We start from the raw sequence: 23,689 nt of genomic DNA, 5'->3' as shown, positions 1-23,689 counted from the left end.
CTTGATAATTGCATGACACAAAGCTCTATGCCTTGCCTTGGCCCGTCAACACTGATGTTGGGCTCTTGAAGACAGAAAACATGTTGCATGGTTGAACGAGTCTCCTTTCAAATTTTATTAAACAGGTGGATGTGTATGGGTATGGAGACAACCTCACAAATCCGAGGACCCTGCATGTCAGCAGGGGACTGTTAGAGCTGGTGGAGGCTCTGTAATGGTGTGGTGCATATACAGTTGGAGTGATATAGGCCCCTGATATGTCTAGGTATGACTCCAACAAGTGCCACATACATAAGCCTCCAGTCTGATGACCTGCATCCATTCATGTCTATTGTGCTTTCCAACGGACTTGACCAATTCCAGAAGGTTAATGTAATACCCCACCCATTCAGAACTGTTACATGGTGACTCCAGGAACTCTCTTCCGAGTTTAAACACTTCCGCTGGCCACCAAACTCCCCAGACATGAACATTATTGACCACATCTGGGATGCCTTGCAATGTGCTGTTCAAAAGAGATCGCCACCCCCTTGTATTCTTACAGCTTTATGCACAGCCCTGCAGGATTCATGGTGCAGTTCCCTCCAGTAATACATCAGACATTAGTCATGTCCATGCCACATCATGCTGCGGCAGTTCTGCATGCTTGCGGGGAACCTACAGGGTATTAGGCAGGTGTAGCAGTTTCTTTGTCTCCTCTATGTATTTTAGCTGCCTTTTGAAATAGACATATTCTAGTAATCTTTCTCATTGCTTTGTGAAATCGATTATACATTTTTATCCCCTGGTAAAAATTCTGTTTTAAATTTTTAGTTTGATTTTGCTTGGAAAACACAGATCTGAACTAACTCTTGTTCCATGATTGTGTGTAGAACTATCAGTGAAATACTTATTAATTTTTTTCCCTGATATGCAGAACAGAGTCATAGATGTATTCACTTGGTGCAGTAAGGATAACCAGTTTTTTAAGTAGTTCATTATGATGAGTTCAGCTCTGTTTCAGTTATTATTCTTGTGGCCCATTTTTGCACTTTGAAAACTGTGTGCATGTTTTGCATCTTTGATCCCAAGAAAAGAATCCCACAGCTAAGAACTGGGCATACAGGTATGTGGGAATAATGTGTCACCTTAAGACATTGCTAGAACCCTAACAGCATAATATGCTGATGACATTCCTTTTGCCAGACTTTTTGTGTGTCCATTCCATGTTAACTGACAATCAATGTTCACCACTAAAAACGCTGTGTTTGTTACACAGTCTGTAGGTTTATCACATACACTCAATGATACAGAGTTGTTTTCCCTCTTTGTGCTGAAGTGCATGTTGTTTTTTTCTGAAATGTTAATTGGTTATACAGAGTGTTTCAAAAATACTTTTACAGTCTCTGAGGACAGGATCCTTACAACAAAACAAAAAAGTTATGTAAACCTATGTCAAAACCCTTTGTTTTTGAATTATAAACATGTGTTCATTGAATCATGGACTACAGAAACCTTTCAAATATCCTTAAGGTTTTGAATGGTTTCAGAGGCTTCCATGACACATCGAAGAAGAGCTTCTGCATCCAGGTGATCTGCTTCATAGGCGAATTATTTAAGGTGGCAAAAGAGGTAATAATCCAAAGTACTGATGTCACGGGGACATGCAGGCAATGAAACTCATCCTCTCCTACCTTTTAAATCTGTTATGGTATATAACAACCAATGCATCTTGAACACTGAGACTGAAAATGTGCTGGAGCTCCATCATGCATGAACCATGTCTCCTCTTATTTGTAGGGGCACATCCTCTAGCAGGTTTTAGAAGATGTTCTGAATAAGTCCATGCAGGGGGAGCATCTATAAGATGTGCTGGGAGAACGTATAGCCCTACCAGGCAGTTGCTGACAATTCCAGCCTACTCATTAATCTTAAACAGATGCTGATGTTTAGTGTGTATCGTAGCATGAAGATTGTGATTGACCCATGTGTTGAAATTTGTTATTCTGTATCCTCCAAATGTTGAATTTTCTGTAAACAAAACTGTAGAGCCAAACAACAGATTGGCAGTTTGTGCAACAAATCATCAGCAGAAGTTCTCCCGCAGCAGGTGACTGACAGGTTTATGGTCCTGCACACATTGAAGATGATGCAGACACATCAGTGGCTCATGAAGTATCCTACACAATAAACTTGTAGATTAAGCACATGCCAAGGCCACTTGTCTTATGTAGATACCTGGCTGTCCTTTGACAACATCTAAAATGTGCTCTTCCTGATCAGATTTATGAGAAACACATGGCCTTTCTTGATTGATAGTCTGTAGTGTTATGGATCCTGTTGTGATACACAGTATGAGAGCTTGGATGGTTCAGTCTTCAGTCTGGAAATGCCATCTTATACAGCTGAGGAGTCTCATCTCCATAAAAATTTGTATGGTTTTACATAAAAATCATGTCCACCTGCTCACAAAATTAACACCCTACCATGTTTGAATGGAGCATTTTGAGTTAACTCATTACCTGTAGTACATGTACACAATAGACACTATTAGACAGAAGAATGATGAGTGTAAAAAAGTCTCCCTGGTGATACAACACCATCCAGAGCACAGTAAGTAAAATGGGTGCATAAAAAATAGGTAAAGTTGTTGTGTTGTACCAAGAATGTGGTTGAACATCAGCTTTCATTAATAATATGGAAATGAAGGATTTTGGACATATGTTTATATGAATTGTTTCTTGTTTTGGTGTAAGTAAGCTATCCCCAAAGTTTGAAAAAATATTTTTGAAACACCCTGCATACTGCCCACTTATCAACAACCTTGAGGGTTTGATTTTCCTTCTCTATTAGGAGTTCTGGTTTTTTATCAGTGTCTAGGATGCTCCTGTCATCAGCATAGAGAACTTTTTTTCCGTATCTAATACTATCTGGATACTCACTGACATATGTTAACTGATTCTTCCATCACTTCTTGGTAGAAAAACACTATAATAAATGAAAAGCACTATACTTCGGATGTTCTACATAAGCAATATAGTGATTTTCATTTGTTATTGGTATATATCAAGAATACAACTTGAGCCAATAGCTTCACCATAGTGAAGCACACCTAAGTTTATCTGTTTCTTGTCTGAGGATTTCTTTTAAAAAATTTATCATCAGCAGGTGTGTTTAGTGTCTCTACCTTTTGAATCCTATTTTCCATGTCAGATTGGAACCACTCATTTGCTATTCCTCTTACACCTAATATTTGTAGTTTGTTTAATAGTATTTTGTGGTCACCAGAATCAAAAGCCCTTGAAAAGTGTAAGAATATGCATGCAATACAGTTATCCTTGTCAAGAGCTTCAAGTATCACTTTTGTTAACTCTGTTATCATTGATATTTTACTTCTTCCACTTAAGAAGCCAAACTGTGCTTTGTCAAAATATTTCTACTTATTCCTGTATATCATTAGTATATTTTTCATGACTGATTCAATTAATTTTTGAAATTGCTGACAGTAGCGAAACTATGTCTCTAGTTAAATATACACTCTACATTAGATTTTTTTAGTAAGAGAACAACTCGTGTGTACTTTAGGGTTCCTAGAAAAGTACCTGAACTAGAAGACACTTTTACTATGTTCGTTAAGAGGGCTTGTATACTGTCTATGCACACTTTTGGAACAAAGACTGGAACCTCACCTGTTTCTGCTGAATTGTCATTTATAATTTTCACTGTTATGTTTCTGACTTCAAGTTCTGTTGTGGTAAACAACATTGTGCTTGCACTGTAATTCATTGTGGGTGATACATGTGTTTTAGTAAACTTTTGTTGCAACATCTCCACAATACCAGAAAAATAGTCATTAAGAAATTTTCCCAATTCTGAGGATTTTCTGTTACTCAACGCCCATTTTTGATTTCTATGTTATTTTGTGTGTCTAACTTTTCCAGTTTCATGTTTTATGACATTCAAAACTGCTTTGCTTTCATTTTCTGCATTATATATTATTTTGTCATTGAATTGTTTCTTTGCTGGAAGCAGCATCACACTATATTTCTTTCTGTATCTATGATAGTAATTTAGGAACTGTGGATTAGTCCAATGCTTTTGCAAAGAAAAAAGAAATTTAAGTGTCTGGGAAGACTTTTTAATTTTATAATAGCAGCAGTTATTCTATTTTCCACAGCTGCTGTTGTTGTGATGGCTGCTTTTAGACAGATCTCCTCAAAAATTTATTTAAACAGTGTGCACAATTTAGAGAACTTACATCTGCATTGCTTACCATATACACTTCATCCCAGGTTTGTTTTGCCAATGCCCTAGAAAAAGTATTTAATTTGAATTCTGAGAAGATCCATTTGTAGTCCCACAGTTTTGCAGGTCTTCTTCAAGCTTGTCTTTAGCATTATTACCTCACAGTAATGGTCAGAGAGGTCAAGATCTTTTATAAATACTATAGAATTTTCCTTGTCAATAACTGTAAGAATATGGTCTAAAATTGATGCTGAACTTATTGATATCCTAGTAGCAGTGTTTACTATGTGTGCCATGCCAAAATTGTTCAGAATGTTTAGAAAGTTATTATTAATTTCACCCTCAACACCTGTCTCCACATATTATTATGTTAGTTTTGGTGGCTGATACTTTCCAGGACTTCAGTGAATTTGTTGAAGAAAGTGTTCACATTATCATTAGGTTAGTAGTACTCACAGAACAATTGACGTTTTATGGTTGCCTAGCTTTGTTAGGAAGGAGAAGGCCACATTTATCAGTCATAATCCCATTAATTTTTATTATTCTTGCATATCTAGATTTGGCTGTAAATAGCCATTTTTAGTGCATTTGAGCTACAGTACAACAAACTCATGGCAATACATGTCATGATACGTTCTCACTTGTGCTATATATGCGCAAGCAAACTTTGGTGGCTGTTTACAGCAACTTGCTGTAAACAACTGCCTCAGTTTCTTTCTTTCTGCCTATACACCAATAAGACTGTGGCGCTGATGCATGAATCAATAGGCCAAAACATCATATGTGTATTATGTCTTCGAGTTGATCTTTGTTTTTGTGTACTTCCAGGACCTCAGTTCCCGTCTAGTCTTCGACCTGAACGTTTGTTGTGTAATAAAAGTATTGATGATTAAAAGAGAGAACTGTGGTCATTACCTTACCACCTTGATATCTCCTTCTGTGGTGACCCCGAAGTTCAAATAATCTGTCGAACTGAGTACAAAGTGGCTATCGCGCTAGTTTCCGCATTCCACGTGGACCTTTGTCCACTACAACATGCCGCTGCCTCCCAGTTTTCACCAGCAATAACAACTAAATTCAAGCACGCAAGTTGTAGTCAGTGCCCGACATGAATTTTCGCAGTCCAATAGCCTTGATAACCAAGGGACTTCGTCAGGTGCAGTGGTTTTGAACATGACACCAGCGATCTCCAACTCCGGCTTTGTTAGCCCTGAAGTGCTTCAGTTTTCCCCCCACAGCAGTACAAGAAACCACTACACACTGATACTGAACTTTAATGCAAGTACTGTAAATAGTGGGGAGCATATTTTTCATAATGTGCCACAACAGGACACTTTTTTGAATGTGCAAGCTCCACGTGCACATCACTCTGCACTGGTTGCATGCTACATGAATGACATTCGCCAGCCAGTTACTCCGAGTGTTCATCAGTGCAGTAATTTCAGCGCGTGAGGTTCCACCAAGCTCATCAGTGACTGTGTGATGGACAATTACGCTGCAGATGTGGAGGAGCAATTGCATAATAACCTGTTGAGCAACTGCCGTAGCCACTTTTACCTTCCACCGCATCAACCGGTCCCGCTTCACTCCACGCCGGGCTTCTTGCTAATAGATTTCGCTCCCCCTCCAGCTACTATGAACACAGCTGGCACGTCAGCTTCCTCTCTACCGCCATCACGATGCAGAGTTAACTTTGATTTGCCAGCTCCTGCGTCCGTTAGTGGCTGCCTGCATTCTTTGACCACCAGTACATCAAATCTACCGAAACTTCCGGCATTCAAACCTGCCCACCCGGAATTCTGGTTCAACCTGGTCGAGAAAACTTTCAGTGTATGTGCATTTGATGAGAACACCCGTTTCACATGCCTCATGAACCACCTCCACGACTGCATCAACTCAATTTATGACCTGGTTAAGTCACCTCCTCTGAACGAGAAGTATGCTACAGCTAAACGAGCAACACTGGAACGTGTCTCCAAGACAAGAAGAGATAACCTTCGACAGCTCATATATGAAGAACACCTTGGTGACAGATCTCCGTTCCAGCGGCGGCCATGCCTTTGACTTCTCGTTGGTGAATGCGGCATGCCAAACGCCACGCTAACAGAAATTTTGATGGAAAAGCTGTCTCTGTCTGTCCAAATGGCCATCTCTGCCCACAAAGATAGACCAAATACGAACGCTTGGACGCCGCCGACCGAGCTTACTCCGCTCTACTATGTGAACGCCAATTTCCAACCACAACCAGGGCCCCAACGTGGATGCCCCACTAAACCTAAGTTTGTCAAGCTCGTCACACTACCGGCACCTTCACGTTCACACAACAACAGCACATCTGACTCCGTGGAAGATTCTGGGCCACCGCTGTCTGATCACCCATAAATACTGTTTCTTCCGTGCAAAGTTCGGGGAACAAGCCCCAAATTGTAAATCGCCATGCTCCTACCCAAACTTCAACTGCAGGTAGGCAGTGGCGCCACCTGCTGCGGCTAAAACAACAGGCGCCATCCCACACTCCAAATTGGTGTCCAACACTAATGCTTCAAACGGACAAGTCTACATCCACGACTTGAACTCTGGCACAAACTTTCTCATCGACACAGGCGCATATTTTCTCTATCTCCATCTCGCCTTGCCACCAAAAAGATCCTACTATACAAAACAGTCCTATGTGCTGTAAACTCATCTAGTTTGTCATGCTTAGGTTATACTTTATATGCAGTGTCCCTCTTGCCTGAGTACAACCTGAAGTGGTCCTTCCTGATGGCTGACATCGACGATCCCATTTTGGGTTCAAAATGGTTCAAATGGCTCTGAGCCCTTTGGGACTTAACTTCTGAGGTCATCAGTCCTCTAGAACTTAGAACTACTTAAACTGTACAGTTGATTCGTCACACCAACCAAACCTTGCCTATGACACTAGGAAAGGTGGATCACACAAGTTTGAGTGGCAAGCTGTGATCGGAAATAAGGTCCATAGTGTCCGTATCGTCAGACTGCAGCAGAGGCAAGTTGGAGAGGTCTATCAGAGTTGTGAGAGCACCGACACGAGACAAAAAATCTGTGACCACATTATCTGCACCCTTGATGTATCGTATGTCAGAGGTAAATTGCAATTTAAAGTCCAAATGACGGAAGCGTCTATGTGAAGGGTCAGTCTAACCTAAGGACATCACAAATATCCATGCCCGAGGCAGGATTTGAACCTGTGACTGCAGCTGTCACTCGGTTTCAGACTGTAACGCCTAGAACCGCTCAGCCACAGCGGCTGGCCCCATTTGGGGCATCGACTTTCTACGAGACCACAAACTGTGGCCTGACCTCATCAAGAATATAGTCTTCTACCAACCTACGCAGGAACACATCCTGTGTGCTTTGTTGAGTGTCAATAGTACTGCTCAACAGGTCCACCTGGCTGGGAAGTGTAATAACCCCTCCTCCGAGCTGTTGTCATGGACCAATAAGTGGCTCACAGAGCGTGTCGAGACTAGCGCTTGGAACAACTTGAGCTACGCCGTCACCTCAATGACTTAAGTAACGAGTTATCTTTGGCACGGCAGCAGCTTACAATAGATGTCACCATGGCAACACACAAGGTTAGTCAGTGCCACTACAGTGTTCTCGTGACCGAGTGCATTTGTGACCGTGTGCCACATAAACTGTACAGTGTCCACACTCCCGCCAGCTCTAACTGTGTTAATTCGAGTGTACATTCATCCCCTTCCTTGCTTGGGCAGCTAACTTCCCAGGCGCAGGTTAATGTTTTTGATTTACTGCCATCAGCTGTTCATTCGCTCCAGCTACTGCCACCAAGCTTGATAGTGGCGCCTTCGGTTACTAAGAAACAGTGTACCAACTTTGTTTCACATAGCTCACTTGTTTGCCACTTCCAGCCATCCAACAGTTGGCACTTATGCCAACTTTCGCCGTCCGTGCCACAACCCAGCCTAGTGGCCACCACGCACACTATACCACACACATTCGCCTCATGTACCGCGTCGCGCGCTTCCGTGGTTACAGATGGCACCGCCCACAAACTTCGCTTGCAAGATGGACCGCCTATCTCTTTCTGACCTCGCTGTCTCAAGCCAGAACTCATGAAAGTGGCTCGCGAACAAATAGACAATCTCTTAACAGCTGGCGTCATTGAACCATCTGCCGGTTGGTGGGCCTCGCCTATCCACTTCGTCACAAAAAGCGATGGCACCTGGCGTATACTTGGCGACTTTACTAAGTTGAACTCTCGTACTATCATAGACAAGTACCCGGTTCCTAACATTGTGGATTTTAACCGTGCTCTTGCAGGCACCAAATATTTCTCGGTAGTTCAAATGGCTCTGAGCACTATGGGACTTAACATCTATGGTCATCAGTCCCCTAGAACTTAGAACTACTTTAAACCTAACTAACCTAAGGACCTCACACAACACTCAGCCATCACAAGGCAGAGAAAATCCCTGATCTCGCCAGGAATCGAACCTGGGAACCCGGGCGTGGGAAGTGAGAATGCTACCGCACGACCACGAGACGCGGGCTTCTCGGTAGTGGACTGTAGGAGGGCCTATCATCAAATTCCGATGGCACCAGAGGATATTGAAAAGACAGCTGTTACAACACCTTTCGGCCTTTTCCAGTACCGGTTCATGCCCTTTGGACTCTGCAACGCTGCACAAACTTGGCAGAGATTCATAAACAAGGTGATGTTTCATCTGGATTTTTGTTTCATTTACTTGGACGACATTCTTATTTTCAGTCCTACTTTGCAAAAGGACAAGGAACATTTGCAGATTGTTAAAGACACTCTTATCGCTGCCCGTGTTGAACTGAATAATAAGAAGCTCCAGTTACACCATACGTCTGTAAGATTCTTAGGCTACGTCGTGTCAGCTAAGGGCCTCACTCCTCCCGAGGATAAAATCAAACATGTTTTGGATTTGCCACATCCTCACTCGTTTAAGGCGCTGCGCAGGTTCATCAGAACAGTTAACTATTATAGGAAGCACTTCCTTGCCGCAGCTAAGGTTCAGGCTCCCCTAAGAGACACCCTTGCTGGCAAAAATACAAGCGATATCCGCCCGGTCCCCTGGACCCCTGCCATGAAACAAGCTTTTGACAAACTGAAGCACCTACTAGCAAACGCAGTGACTGTTGCCCACCCGCATCTGGACGCTACATTTTTTATTACCGTGGATGCCAGTGATACCGCAGTAGGTGCTGTCCTCAGCTAAACCATCAGAGATACTACCTCTCCTTTGCAGTTCTTTTCTAAGAAGCTCAACGATGATAAAAAAAGTACTCAGCCTTTGATAGGGAGTTCTTGGCAGTTTATGAGGCTGTGAAACACTTTTGTGTCGAGGTTCAGGGTAGGGACATCTACATTTTAACTGACCATAAGGCTTTGGTTGCTGCTGTAAAGAACCCCCCGACTGACCACCTAGATGCTTCCGTCATTTGGACTTTATATTGTAATTTACCTCTGACATACGATACATCAAGGGTGCAGATAATGTGATCACAAATTTTTTGTCTCGTGTCGGCGCTCTCACAACTCTGATAGACCTCTCTAACTTGCCTCAGCTGTAGTCTGCCGATACGGACACTATGGACCTTATTTCCGATCACAGCTTGTCACTCAGACCTGTGCGATCCACCTTTCCTGGTGTCATAGGCGAGGTTTGGTTGGTGTGACGAATCAACTGGTATGCTGCATCCCTTCATACCCAAACCTCTACAGAGACAAGTGTTCGACAGATTACACAACATAGCTCATCCAGGTGTGAGAGCCTCTACCAGATTTATTTCAGGGCGCTACGTCTGGCGCGACATGTGTTGCAACTGCCAAGCCTGTGCCCGTGCCTGCACTCCATCCCAACAAAATAAAGTTTTGTGTCAGACATCGCCCCCACTAGGCAGCTTCACCGCTCCTCCCAGTCGCTTCCAGAATGTTCACATTGACTCGGTGGAAACCCTCACCCCCTCCGAGGGTTACAGATATGTGCTATCTACTATAGACAGAACCTCTCGTTGGGTGGAAGCTGCCCTGCTACCCAATATTAGATCAAATCAGTGGCACAATCCTTCATAGACACTTGGATTTCACACTTTTGCTGCCCTGTTTACTTGATGACCGACCAAGGCCGTCAGTTTGACTCTGCCTTGTTTTTTGAACTATGTAAGCTGTGTGGCATCAAGAAAATTCATTGAACAGCTTACCACCCCCAAAGCAACGGCCTCGTGGAACATTGGCATAGGACGCTTAAGACAGCCCTACATTGCCATGGCCTCTTTTGGACGGAAGCCCTGCATTTAGTCTTACTCAGTTTGTGGACCACTTTCAAGGAAGACCTGAAAGGCTCAGTGACTGAGTTCATCTACGGCCAGAACCTTACACTGCCAGGCGAACTTGTTGCCCCTACTCCAGTCGCCAAACCATCTGAACTGCCATCCTTGGTAGAACGGGTGAGGTTACACTGGAACAAGCTTCAATCCCCGCCCCCTTCCAGCCACACTCAGCCGCACACATATGTTCCCAAGAAGCTCAACACTTGCGAATTTGTGTTCCTTCGCAATGACACTGTAAAAGCCCTGTTACAGCCCCCTTACACAGGGCCGTACAGAGTTGTTAAACGAACCAGTAACACAATGGACATCGTAATTAAGCACTCAGTAACTACTGTCTCCCTCAACAGGGTTAAAACTGCTCGCATCAAGTTTTCCCTACCTCACCCACCGTTGAAGAGACCACGCTCTCTGGCCACTCTCGGCCTTCTTCCTCTGCTCATGATTCAAGTAAACTCACGCCTACACTGGTCCTGTCAATGAGCCCACACTCATTCCAGGGATTTCCGCCTCCCAGCTCCCATAGCAGAGGCCCCAGCTCCCAAAGCTCTAATATAACAGTTCCATCTTTGTGCAACAGCACACCAAGCCGTTCTTCTAACCGGTGCCAGGTTCCTGCCACACCCACTCAGACCTCACCATCTGACACTCACCCCTCTACTTGCAGCACACCACCTTCACCGTGCTATGGTTTCCCCACCCCAGTGCCTCAGCATACCTCTCCGTTAGCAGGCACCACTTACGAGCTCTCTACTCACGTTCATCCTAATGACATTTGTGGTTTATCTGTCATCGTTAGTGGTGATACCATATTAGTGGTGCTTGCGTGTGATGATTTTTGTGACATGTTAGGTGGTGTGTCACAACGTGTAGTGAAGTGTTTCAAAATCTCTTGAAGTGCTACGTGTGACAAGCTATGTGCTTATGTTAGGCAAAGTGGAAAGGTGATCATTAGGTTCCCTGTCAACGACGCCCTTCCACACCAGCACTCCCGCACCGGCCGATGACTATGACCGCCGATGTTGCTTCAAGACTTCAGCATCAGCATTCCAGGATTTGCTCCACACTCCCCTCCCACACGGCCTGTGCCATTAGACGTGGAGGAACTCACTGTAACCCACTTAAACTCTCGACAACCCCCTCCACCTTCGGGTACATACTCCATACTGCAAGGAGGGGGAGGGGGGAGGGGGCATGTGGCGTTGATACATGGATTGATAGGCCAAAAAATCATATGTGTATTATGTCTTTGAGTTGATCTTTGTTTTTGTATACTTCCGGGAACTCAGTTCCTGCCTTGTCTTCAACCTGTATGTTTGTCATGTAATAAAAGTATTGATGATTAGAAGAGAGAACCGTGGTCAATACCTTATCACTTTGATATCTCCTTCAAGATCATGTAGTGACATGTACTGCCACAACTTTGTTGGACTGTAACTGAAAAGCACTGAAGATGGCTATTTGTAGCCAAAATCTAGATATGCAAGAGTAATAGAAATTGATGAGACTGCAACTGATTACTGTGTGCTTCTCCTCCCTTACAGTCTATCGTTGTTGTTCACAACAGTTCCTTATGGAATCAATGTACCGTTCTTAGTTCACCAGGTGAAAATTTTAAATTTTTATCTACACTAGTTGGTACCATACTTTCTCTAGCTTTATAGAGTGTGCCACTTTTAATACACACATCAACAAAGGATTTCCATCACCCTTTTATTTCAAAATTCATGGCACAAAAAACAAAACATATGTCTGAGGCATGCACATATATACATTTTAATTGTGTCTAGATAACCAAATCAAAAAAGCAAATGTTTGTGTAATGGCACAATAATCTGTTTCCTACAGGAGTTTTATCACAGCAATCCTGAGCAACATCAATATGTAGCTGAATGTCCCCTTGCTTGGATGTAGGCTTGACTCCATTGAGGCATATCATTGATGAGATCATAAAACTAGCCCTGATCCAAATCGTCCCAGTCTTGAATGGCAATTCTGCATAAGCTGTGCAGAGTATGTAGTCCTGTTGAGATTCGAAAATAGCTTGTTTCAGTAATGCCACACATGTTCAATTAAGTTCATATCTATGGAACAGACAGGTCAGCCCATTCTGGTGATCCTGGCATACTGAAGTAACATGTTCATGAGCACAACATAAAGAAAATGTTAGCTATCATCCATCAAGATGAAATTGTCACCAAAATGCTAGCCAAACAATCCCACTATTGGTTGCAGAATCTCTTCCCTTTACTGTAGAGCAGTGAGAGAGAGAGAGAGAGAGAGAGAGAGAGAGAGAGAGAGAGAGAGAGAGAGAGAGGAAAAAAAAGAGAGAGAGAGAAAAAAAAGTATGGTGACCCTATGTAATGCCACCTAAGGAATATCACCCCACCATTACCTTGTTACACAAGAGGCATTTGATATTACTGGGTTGCCTCCAAACATGTTGCCTGGAATTATCAGAGTACAAAAAGATCAGAGTTTTGTCCATAAACAAAACCCAAGCCAGTCATGGGGTATCCATTCTTCATGATTTTTCACCCGTCCTTAACTGGGTCCATAGTATTGTGGTGGATGACATGCTGACTGTCATGGTCATCAGGAATTGAGAGCTGCATCATGCAATCACCTCACAACAGTTTGATAAAACACATTATGTCCCATATCCTCTTCAAATGCTGAATTCAATCCTGGAGCACTCAGGCCATGGTTATTTTTTACTCAAAAGTCACAGATCTTGACAATTTTATGCACCTGTCGAATGTGGTGGCCTGTGCCATGAAGTCCTCAACACTACCTGTCAACAGGAACCAATTCCATGTCCACATGACTTCACTTTGCCTCTGGTGCACATGCCTAATATCTTTCCAGGTTGACCATCCTTCTGTGCATAATGTGATGGTTTCAGACCCGATTGTTGGTCGTGATAATTCTTCATGGCATGATGCACATTCACTCTACTGTTCCACAGATGTCTCCAATGTGTGCCTACTAGTGTTTTACTTTCAAATGAAATGCTTAGGTCCCTTTGAGTGCAGCATTCTACCCATAGGTAGTGCTCATGATAGCTATGTATATGTTTACAAACTATGACAGGGATGACCTTCCAGTCAGTACAGGAACAGTCACAATAGCAATATACCTCTGTGACATATTTGCGTGATGCAGAACGTTTTTGGATGTGTGCATAAATACATGATCCCACATCCTTTAAGGGAGGTAGGACATCAAACGGGCTGACTTGGAGCTGGAGAGGCATCACAGGACATTTTAATTTCCACTGTCTATACTTTTACAAATAAATTCATAAAACTTTCTCAGCATGACCAGGAAGGATTCAGAATTTACACTCACAGCAGTGGAAGTTCAAAAACATAACAATTTTTTTTACACGTGCAATTTCATCATTTTTTTCACTTACTAATGGCAGCATTTGTTGCTATAGGTACACTTTTCTTCATAAGTAAGAGAGATTCTTCGATGAATTTTGCACAGCATACAAACCATACTCAAAGGCGTATGAAACTCCAGAATTTTACAAATCTATTAAAAACTGTGGTAATAATTGATGTAACTAACGAAAATTTGTGTTTTTTTCTAAACATGAAGTTTAAAATATAACAGCTCATTCATTTTTTCATAAATTAAATAAATTATAGAGTTTCATACACCTGTAAGTATGGTTTGTATTATGTGCAAAATTCATCGAAGAATCTTTGTAACTTATGAAGAAAAGTGTACCTATAGCAACAAATGCAGGCACTAGTAAGTGAAAGAATGATGAAATTTAACACATTAAAAAAAAATATTTTGTTATGGTTTGGATCTTCCACTGCAACGAGTGTGAATCCCGAATCATTCCTGATGATGCTGACAAAGTTTTACGAATTTATTTGTAAAAGTATAGACAGTGGAAATTAAAATCTCCTGAGATGCCTCTCCTGCTCCAAGTTGGCCCGTTTGACGTCCTACCCCCGTTAAGGTAATTGATGTTAATATGATGACAGGTCTGTATGTTGTATTTCACTGTCTCTGCACCAGTGCTGTGTAATGCATTTTATACATTAGTGTGTGTAATCATGTTATATTCCTGTTTATGCCAAACCCTTCATATTTTTATCCTCTTCAAAAATAAAAATAGAGGCTATCTAAGCAGGAAATGCAAATTACAGATATGTTTCTTGATATTTCATTACTTTTGTTCTTAGATCTAGTGACTTCTTAGAAAACAGAAATTGTTCTGTGTCCACTGGCAGAATGATTCAACTACGTAGTTCAACATTAAAATGGCGTATTTCTTGCAAAAATAATAGTACATTGTCATTTAATTTCCATCATTTGGATACTATATTTGTATGTATTAAAGCATGAACTGACATTTTGCTTTGAAGAAAGTTCATGACTCACATTACAAAGGAGTGGAGTTCAGTCCTGTTGTATTCACTAAATCAAGTCTAGTGCCAAACATCCAAGGTAGCAGCAAGTGAATCTAATACCACAGAATGTTCATTGCTGTACAAGATTGCTGGCTTGCATGCTTTGCAACATATGTAATCACAAACAATTAACATAAGCAACACAATAAGAAATATGTCATATGTCATAAGCATTTATTAAAATAGTACATACATACAATACTCAACTTTTTGTGTTGATAGGTGCCTGACACTGAAGTTCCAAATTCTGTTCTCTAACTAATCTAACACACTGAAAGTAACTATCTAATCCATGAAGTTCTGTTTTGACTGCTGTCTGTGGCAGGTATTAAGTTCCATCTCTGCATCTGAATTTCATTAGACATTTAGCATCTGATGAGCACTCATAAATAGTGACTGCAGACACAGAAAATCCTTAATTTTGTGAACATGGTTTAAGTTTCTTTAGATTCCATCACTTACTTCACTAGCAGAATAAAATGCAAACTATGAACTTCTGCTCTCAGATATTTCTTGAAAAATAAAAATGAAGGTACACTGTCTCTATTTCATTATTGTACCAGTTTAATATTAAAAGACAGGTGTTACTGAAATTACCAAAGGCTTAAATTTCATCAACCTTAAGAACCTAATGTTTTATACAGATTAAAATGATCTTGAGTGGATCTGAGTCATAAATAAAAAAAAATCCTATTTAAATGTTTTGTAAATTATGGAATAAATAAGAAATAAAATATAACTTTAGAAAGCTGTTATTGGATGATTTATAGAAATTAATACCAACTGACTGTCTTTTATTTTTGAAGAATGATCTGTATGCTACTCAGAACCCACAAGAGATTTCTACCCAGAAAATGCATAAAATATGAGGGTGTAGAGAGAGAAGAGGTTGACAGCACCAAATTGTTGGAATTATTAATTGACAATTACTTGTGTTGGAACATTAAAATAAATTTTTTTGTTTTGTAGTGTGAATATTGTCAAACATAAGGTAATGTACAACTAAGCAGGTGGCATATTTTGCCACTTTCATTGCAGTATGTCATGAAGTATGATATTTGGGACAACTTCCCCAAAACCAAGCTAAAATCAAAGTCCAAAAGCATGAAACACAAATTATTTGTAGCGTATTTGGAAACAGTGCACAGAGGTCTATTTGAAGAACTGAGATATATGCATTACTGTTTCTTATTTTATATCTGAACACAACTTATTTCTATTTCAAATCAACCACTGGGTTCATGGAATCAATACTGAGAATGAGAAAATCTACACAAAGACATTAAATCCACTTAATTTGTTTAAAAAAGTGCCAATTTTCTAGGAACCCGTATTTTCAGTAACTTGAAGGAACCCTGTGAAAAGTCTGCTTACTAATAAAGTATCATTTGAGAGGTTCTTAAAGGGTCTGTTGGCTATGAACAGCTTCTACATCAATGCTGGATTCCTTAGGGGGCTAAAGTAATTGATGTACATATGGTAAACTGCCAAACTCTTTCAGCTAAAGTAACTATTGATTCATTAAAGATAATTATGTTCTCTTTTCCTCTTGACAACTAGTGACTGACAGCTCAATAAGCAAAGATTAATGCACCTTACAACTTCATTTATTATTGAGATATAAGAATTAACTCTATTTTATGGAAATATACTCCATTCTCTACAGAAACTTGCAATGAGCTGTTGTCATGCTAGAACATTAAATTTTACAAAGGTTTAAATACTTTTTTGTATCAAAGATAACTTCATAGTGCTCAAAATCATTCAGCCTGGTTTATAGCATGATGATCTATCTCTCATGTATAAAACACAGGTGACTATTGTGGGTGATGTACAAATCACATTAACTTAGATTAATAATGCTAGTTTCCATGGAGAGTGGAGTAGACTTCCAGGCAGTGTATTATTCAAGCAGCAGAGGAAACAGCACAAAACTCCCCATATTAAACAAATTTTTACTTTGTAATTTCTTGTTAGATGTACAAATGAGTTATATCATTAAATTTGCCTTATACTGATCTGCTATTGTGGTGCAAAAAGTGTCATATACCCATTTAAGAAAACACCTATATGTCAATAAGAAATTTAGTTGAAAAATGTGTTGATGTTTATTTGATGAGCTCCTGTCATTTCATCATGGTGAAAGGAGACCACAAATATCTTTAATGATCCATAAGTATTTTGAAGTGAAAAAGCTAGGCATCACTCCATATGTATTTAGCAGGTATCTCTGCTAAGAGTCACCAGACTCAGTTTCTCAGATATTTCAGCAAATAGTTACATCGTGATTTATCAATGTTTTGGTAATTCATCCCAAACAAATATTGCTCATTGTGTATTTCATGTGATGCCCAATGTCAACAGAAAAAATAGGTTTGTTTCTCATTTCAAGCAAAATGCTTTATGAAGGGGAATTTGATGTGCCCTTTGGACAGAGCATCTGCCTCCACAGATCTGTGCTCAGTGTGGCTGGCTGCCATGTGTGGACTGAGATTCAGCTCTCAGTATGGCCAGAGATTTTACCTTGGTGGGAGTACTGGAACAGGATGTACTCAGCCTTGTGATACCAATTGAGAAGCTACTTGACTGAGTCATAGTGCCACTGGGTCTACTAAACTGACAATGGCTGGGAGTGTGGCCTGCTAATGGCTACCCCTTCATCTCACACCGAAATGATGCCATTGGCAGAAGATGACATGGCAGTCAGTTGGTCCCACCTGTGACAAGAATGGTGTTTATTATTATTATTATTATTATTATTATTATTATTATTATTTGATAGAGCAGTGACAAATTAATTTAGTGGTCTATTTGGTTTACTTATGTATGTTAATGGGGATAGTAAAATCTAAAAGGTAACCAGCAGTCCAGGAGTGACAGAGTAGTGCTGATGCACTGTGGCAGGAGGATGACTTTGCAGTATGAGGCAGTACACAAGACAGGGCAATTCCTGCAAGGAAGATTTGGTGAATAAACATTTAGCTTTACAACAAGTGGTATTCATTAAACTGAGTATCATGCTAGACCAGTATGAGACTCTTGTGCCGAATGAGAAAATTTTGTTTGTGTACTGTTTTAGTACAATAATATGATCTACATAAGATAGAATAGTGCATAGCTTTTCTGAGAATGTTTTGCTGCAATAGCTCACTAACTGTCTTCCATGTTTAGATGTGTGTGGTAAAATCTGTATTAGTCTGTGACTGTAAATATTTTTAAAGTTTTTGACTTACTCCATACACTTAATGACCATTTCATTTAGGATCTGTGGAAATAATTGTGACTCATTAGTTCTCTTGTAAGTATTATTTTGTATTTTTGTGTCTCTGATATGTTCCAACCTCCAAGCATTTCCTAGCTATGAGTTTATGCAGAGAATGGTATACCTAATCTAAATCACATATATAATATGATAACAGTACAGAGCAAGGGTTATCATAAAATATCCATACATATTATAAAAGTGGATATATGTATGTTTGTACCTGTATGTATGCATGTATATACTTTCCCCATCTCCTCCTAAAGCACTGAATCAATTTCAACCAAACTTATTACACATATTACTTATGTTGGGGTAAGAACCATCTACTTCTCAAAGGGGTGGAGATGGAAGAGAAGTATAGCTCACACTGCACAAACAACCAGATTATATTCATCCAGTATTTAGAGACTTGCAACCAACTTTACACATAACATAAAACCTTTAAAACACTTTTCTGGCTGACACCCTCCGTGAAATGATGAAAGGAAAAAAAAATTGGCTACTACTTTTTCTCTGTTTATGCAGCAAAAGTGCCACAGCAGGCATATCTTTTAATTTATTAATTCTTTACTAATAACTTTATTTGCAACACATTTTGCAGGCACTATTCACTTATGCCACTGTATACTTGCAAAAATATACCATTTTATGATACATATTTCAGGAGATATGACGTCATAAAAATTGACCTGTGTGAAAATAAAACTGCAGGGTTAAAGTCCCTAGGGATACAGGTGAAATATGTGTGCAAATATGTGTCAGATATGTTAAATATGTGTGAAATATATGAGAGATGTATGTACATGTGCAAAGCCTTAGCTGGATAAATTTCAGCTGAACTTGGTACACATATTACTTACTGCATGGAAGAAAATAATGTGGGTGGTAGAACCAGCAAACTCCTGCTGCGGTGAGAATGCTGTCATTTAATAAGCAATTTTATGACTTTTGTTTTAATTTCTATTGATAATTTGTAGGAAAATGTGGAGAGAGAAGGGTGTAGGAAGAGATATACAGACAGTGAGGGGGAAGGAGGATATGGACACAGATAGGGGGATGTGGAGACAAACAGAGAGAGAGTGAGGGGGAAATGGACAGAAAGGGAAGAGGAGGACATGGCCAGAGAGAGGGGAGAAAAGGTGACAGGGATGATGATGATGATTATTATTATTAATATTATTATATTTGGTTTGTGGAGCACTCAACTGCATGGCCATCAGCACCCATACAAATTCCTAACCTTAACACAGTCCAGGCTCGCTACATGATAAAGAAATGATGAGGACAACACAAAAACCCAGTCCCTGGGTGGAAAAAATCCTTGACCCGGCAGGGAATCAAACCCACGGCTCCATGATTCAGAGGCAGAAACACTAGACACTAGGCCATGAACTGGACATGGAGAGAAAGAGAGAGAGAAAAGGGGAGGAGATATACAGAGAGAGGGGGGAGGAAGAAATAGACAGATAGAGAGGAAGGAGGAGATCAACAGAGATAGGGGGAGGAAGAAAAGGATAGTGAAAGGGAAGATGAGAAAATGGGCAGAGAGAGGGGAGAAGAGGAAGTAGATGGAGAAAGGAAAAAGGTGAAGATGGACAGAGAGGGAGGAAGAGGAGGTGGACAGAGAGAGGGGACGCGAGAAGGACAGAGAAAGGAAAGCAGAGGAGATGGACCAGATTTTTGGAAGGGGGGGGGGGGCAGGAGAATATGGACGGAAGGAGGGGGAGAGTTGTTCACCAAATTTTGAAACCTTTAAGTTCAGCACTAGAATGAAGCACACTGATGGAATTGCATGTTGCAGGATCAGTGAATGAGCTGATGATTTTCAGGAAATTCGATAAATTCAGAATGGGTGTGGTTACAGCATACTGAAACATGTAAGGAAAGACGGACAGTAATTTTATAGATCTGGCATAACCAATAATACTTCTTTAATCTTTTTTGATGAGAAGTTATATTTTTGGAGATATTAACTGTTCTCAAAAGAACAGATGCCATTGATGACCATGCAGCTTCTCTAGAATAAATGATAATTAATTGAAACCCTCAGCTGTTGACAGGTGTTGTTGATATACCTCAATGGGGACAGCTGAAAATGTGTGCTCCAACTGGGATTCGAACCCAAGATCTCCTGCTTACATGGCAGACACTCTATCCATCTGAGCCACCGAGGACGCAGATGAATAGTGCGACTGCAGGGAAAGCGTGCAAGGGATAAGTCCCTGCAGTCACGCTATTTATCTGTGTCCTCAGAGGCTCAGATGGATAGAGCGTCTGCCATGTAAGCAGGAGATCCTGGGTTCAAGTCCCAGTTGGGGCACACATTTTCAGCTGTCCCCATCGAGGTGTATCAACAACACCTGTCGACAGCTGAGGGTTTCAATTAATTATCAGCTACATTTTTGTTACTTTAAATAAGTCAGGATATATTAAATACCTTCTTCAAATGAGCTGTAGTAGATTGGAGACATAGGCACACTGATAAAGTAAGATCATTTTCAAAGTGAAAAATGGGAAAGCATGCCTAGCAAATTTTATTTCCTAACATCTTATATGTATAATATTCTCAAATTCTCAGGGTCCTGGTAGGATACCAATACTGTATTTGTAGGGCTACTGTTGAGAGGATGCTGTCATTCAATAAGACATTTTATGGTTTTTGTCTTATTACCTATTGATAATGTGTAGGAAAATATTCTAACTCTTGCAACATCATTGTTTCAGAATTCATACCAGTCCTGAAGAAAATATATGATGATTATTATCCTATATACAAAATATGGTTCCTGGGTGTCACAATAGTGTTTATCGGTGATCCAGATGGCGTTGAGGTATGGCATTTTATCTTATCAGTTATCTCTGTTTATAAGAATTGTTATGTAAATTCTCTTAGAATTTGTTCATATTTACCATGTTATTGGCTGAGAAAATTTGTGAGCAAATTCATTTTCACTGTAAAGTTTACTCCGGCCAATGCTCAATAATTTATATTTTAATCAAAATTGACTTTGTTTGGGTAGTAATTAATGATAGCCCTCCAAAAATAAATAAACCAATATTCAAGTACATATACGATGACACTGCATTAACAAACCAAAGAATATCTCATTTCAGTACATATTTAATAGCTTTCACAGCCACACCAGCCTATATAAGGACTTACAGTGGCAAGTCACCTCAATTGTCTAAGAGGACTCTCAATGAAATGTTGAGTCCAAACATATTTTAGGGTAGTGACCAGCCAGCAGTTTTTATGCTATAACTTTAAAATTTTATGTAGTTGGGTACTTTTAATTAGTTAATGTAATGCCATCATATATTTACTTGGTTATTTTTTGATTTTTGTAGGGCTATTGACAATTTTCTTAGAAGTCTATTCAGTTCATTTGATTTTAAATCTTACAGTGAATTAAACTGAAATTGTGCACATCAGTTTTTAGTTAAAAGTCAGAAATGGTTTTCTGTTCAGTATTACTGTTCTCTAAGGAATATTCTCTGAAGTAAGTTGTCCACAAACTCATGTCACTTCTGATTCAAGTGTCACTGATGGTATAGAAATATGAGAGTTAGTGAACATCTTGGATTTTAATTTTCTGCATTAACCAACTTCAACATTGATATATACACAAAAAACTAAAACCAGTCAGAATATGTTCAAAACATGAATTTGCTTCTTCTGCAGGAAAAGAAACTTACACAAACTGCATGGCTTTTATACTACATCTTCCACAAGCAAACTGATTTCATTAACTGGCATATGATGTCAAGCACATAAAATAAACTACAATTTTTAGGGAAACACATTTACCAGTTTGGACACTGAATTCCATATAAATTATTCATCACATATGAATCATTGTAGTGTCTGAAAAATAGTATAAATTTCCTCAAGTATACCTTTCTTCTGCAGAAAATCCTAAGTAGCCAGCAACATATTACAAAAAGTGATGATTACTTGATTCTGGAGCCATGGTTGTGCAAAGGACTGTTAACCAGCACAGGCAAGTTTTCTGTACCTTCATGTACTTTCACATACTGATACAAATATTTCTTGAAATTAACTGACAAAGTCTTGTGTTAATTTTTGTTATTAATATGCATTAAACTGTTTTGGAACTCTCTAATTCCCCTGGTAATACAGATTATCAATTAGTGACCATATTAATTCTGTTCCTCCATCTCCTGTCTGAAGTCAGGAATCTACATCTACATCAATATTTCACAAGCCTTCTGATGGTGTTGTGTTGTATTGTATTGTATTGTATTTTTTATTGGTCCTGTTGTCTACATAGCAGCTTACGCATAAGACATTGGACAAGTCAAGTTGTAAATATACAGGCTGAAAGTCATTTCAAGGCATACATATTTAAGGATACAATAATACACTTAACACGTAAGTATTTATATAACATATTTCATAAATTTAAATATTCTTCAATGGAGTAAAAACAGTGATGCTGTAAACATGACTTTAGAGATTTTGCAAATGTATTGACCTCAGTGACAGCTTTTATGTTTTCAGGAAGTTTGTTATAAAGCTTAAATCCCATGTGAAAAGTACCTGTTTGGCACAGTGCTGTGCTGATTTGAGTCATATGTAAGTTTTGGTTTTGTCTGGTAAAGTGATCATGTATATCACAATTTTTTTGCAGTCTCCAGTCCTTGCCTATTACATTTAATGTAAAGAACAAAAGGGTTTCCATAATGTATACTCATGGTAATGGAGGAATACCAGATTTCTTAAACACGGGTTTACAAGAGTCTCTAGGCTTGCACCCAAACAAGATTCTAATGGCCCTTTTTTGTAGTTTAAAAGTGCTATTAGCTGTTTTAGAGTTTCCCCAGAAGGTGATCCCATATCTAAGATGAGAATGAAAGTACGCATGATATGCATTCAATACTGTTTTCTCACTACAGCATGATTTTAATGAATGAAGAAGGTAACATGATTTGCTCAGTTCTGCATTGAGGTATTCAATATGCCTTTTCTGTCTGATGTTACTTTTGCAGCCAAAGTCCTAAGAATTTGGTTTCAGTATTGTTACCAACTGGTTTGTCATTAATAGAGACTGATGGAATAAACATGTCCTTGTTAGGAACATTGGTGAATTTTAGAGCACTGATTTTCTTACTGTTTATTACAAGATGACTAGTCTGAGCCCAGCTGCTACGTTGTTTCGTGACCATGTTTACTGTCTGCTGTAACTGTTCATCATCGTCACTTTTTAGTACAATTGTGGTATCATTTGCAAATATGATTGTTCTGTGTGCATCTACATTTAAGCTTAGATCATTTATGTACGGAAGAAACAGAAGGGGTCCCATTACTGATCCTTGGGGTACATGACATTTAATTTGTTTATTGTAAGATAAGTGATTAGATACAGTTTTTATTTCAATATTTGTGTGCTTGATGCTCACTGCCTGC

General features: G+C 39.7%; 1 protein-coding gene across 1 annotated transcript in view; it reads left to right on the top strand.

The window, feature by feature from the left end:
- LOC126298352 (cytochrome P450 4c3-like) overlaps positions 1–23,689 on the top strand; it is a 163,571-nt gene that overhangs the window by 18,182 nt on the left and 121,700 nt on the right. Inside the window, exons 2-3 of the mRNA XM_049989648.1 lie at positions 20,986–21,092; positions 22,172–22,262. Coding sequence (XP_049845605.1) covers positions 20,986–21,092; positions 22,172–22,262 — 198 coding nt within the window. The remainder of the gene's footprint in view (positions 1–20,985; positions 21,093–22,171; positions 22,263–23,689) is intronic.

The sequence above is a fragment of the Schistocerca gregaria genome, chromosome X (assembly GCF_023897955.1).
Source record: "Schistocerca gregaria isolate iqSchGreg1 chromosome X, iqSchGreg1.2, whole genome shotgun sequence".
Classification (NCBI taxonomy): domain Eukaryota; kingdom Metazoa; phylum Arthropoda; class Insecta; order Orthoptera; family Acrididae; genus Schistocerca; species Schistocerca gregaria.
Note: the sequence above shows the minus strand (reverse complement) of the source record. Positions and strands in the feature narration are given on the sequence as shown.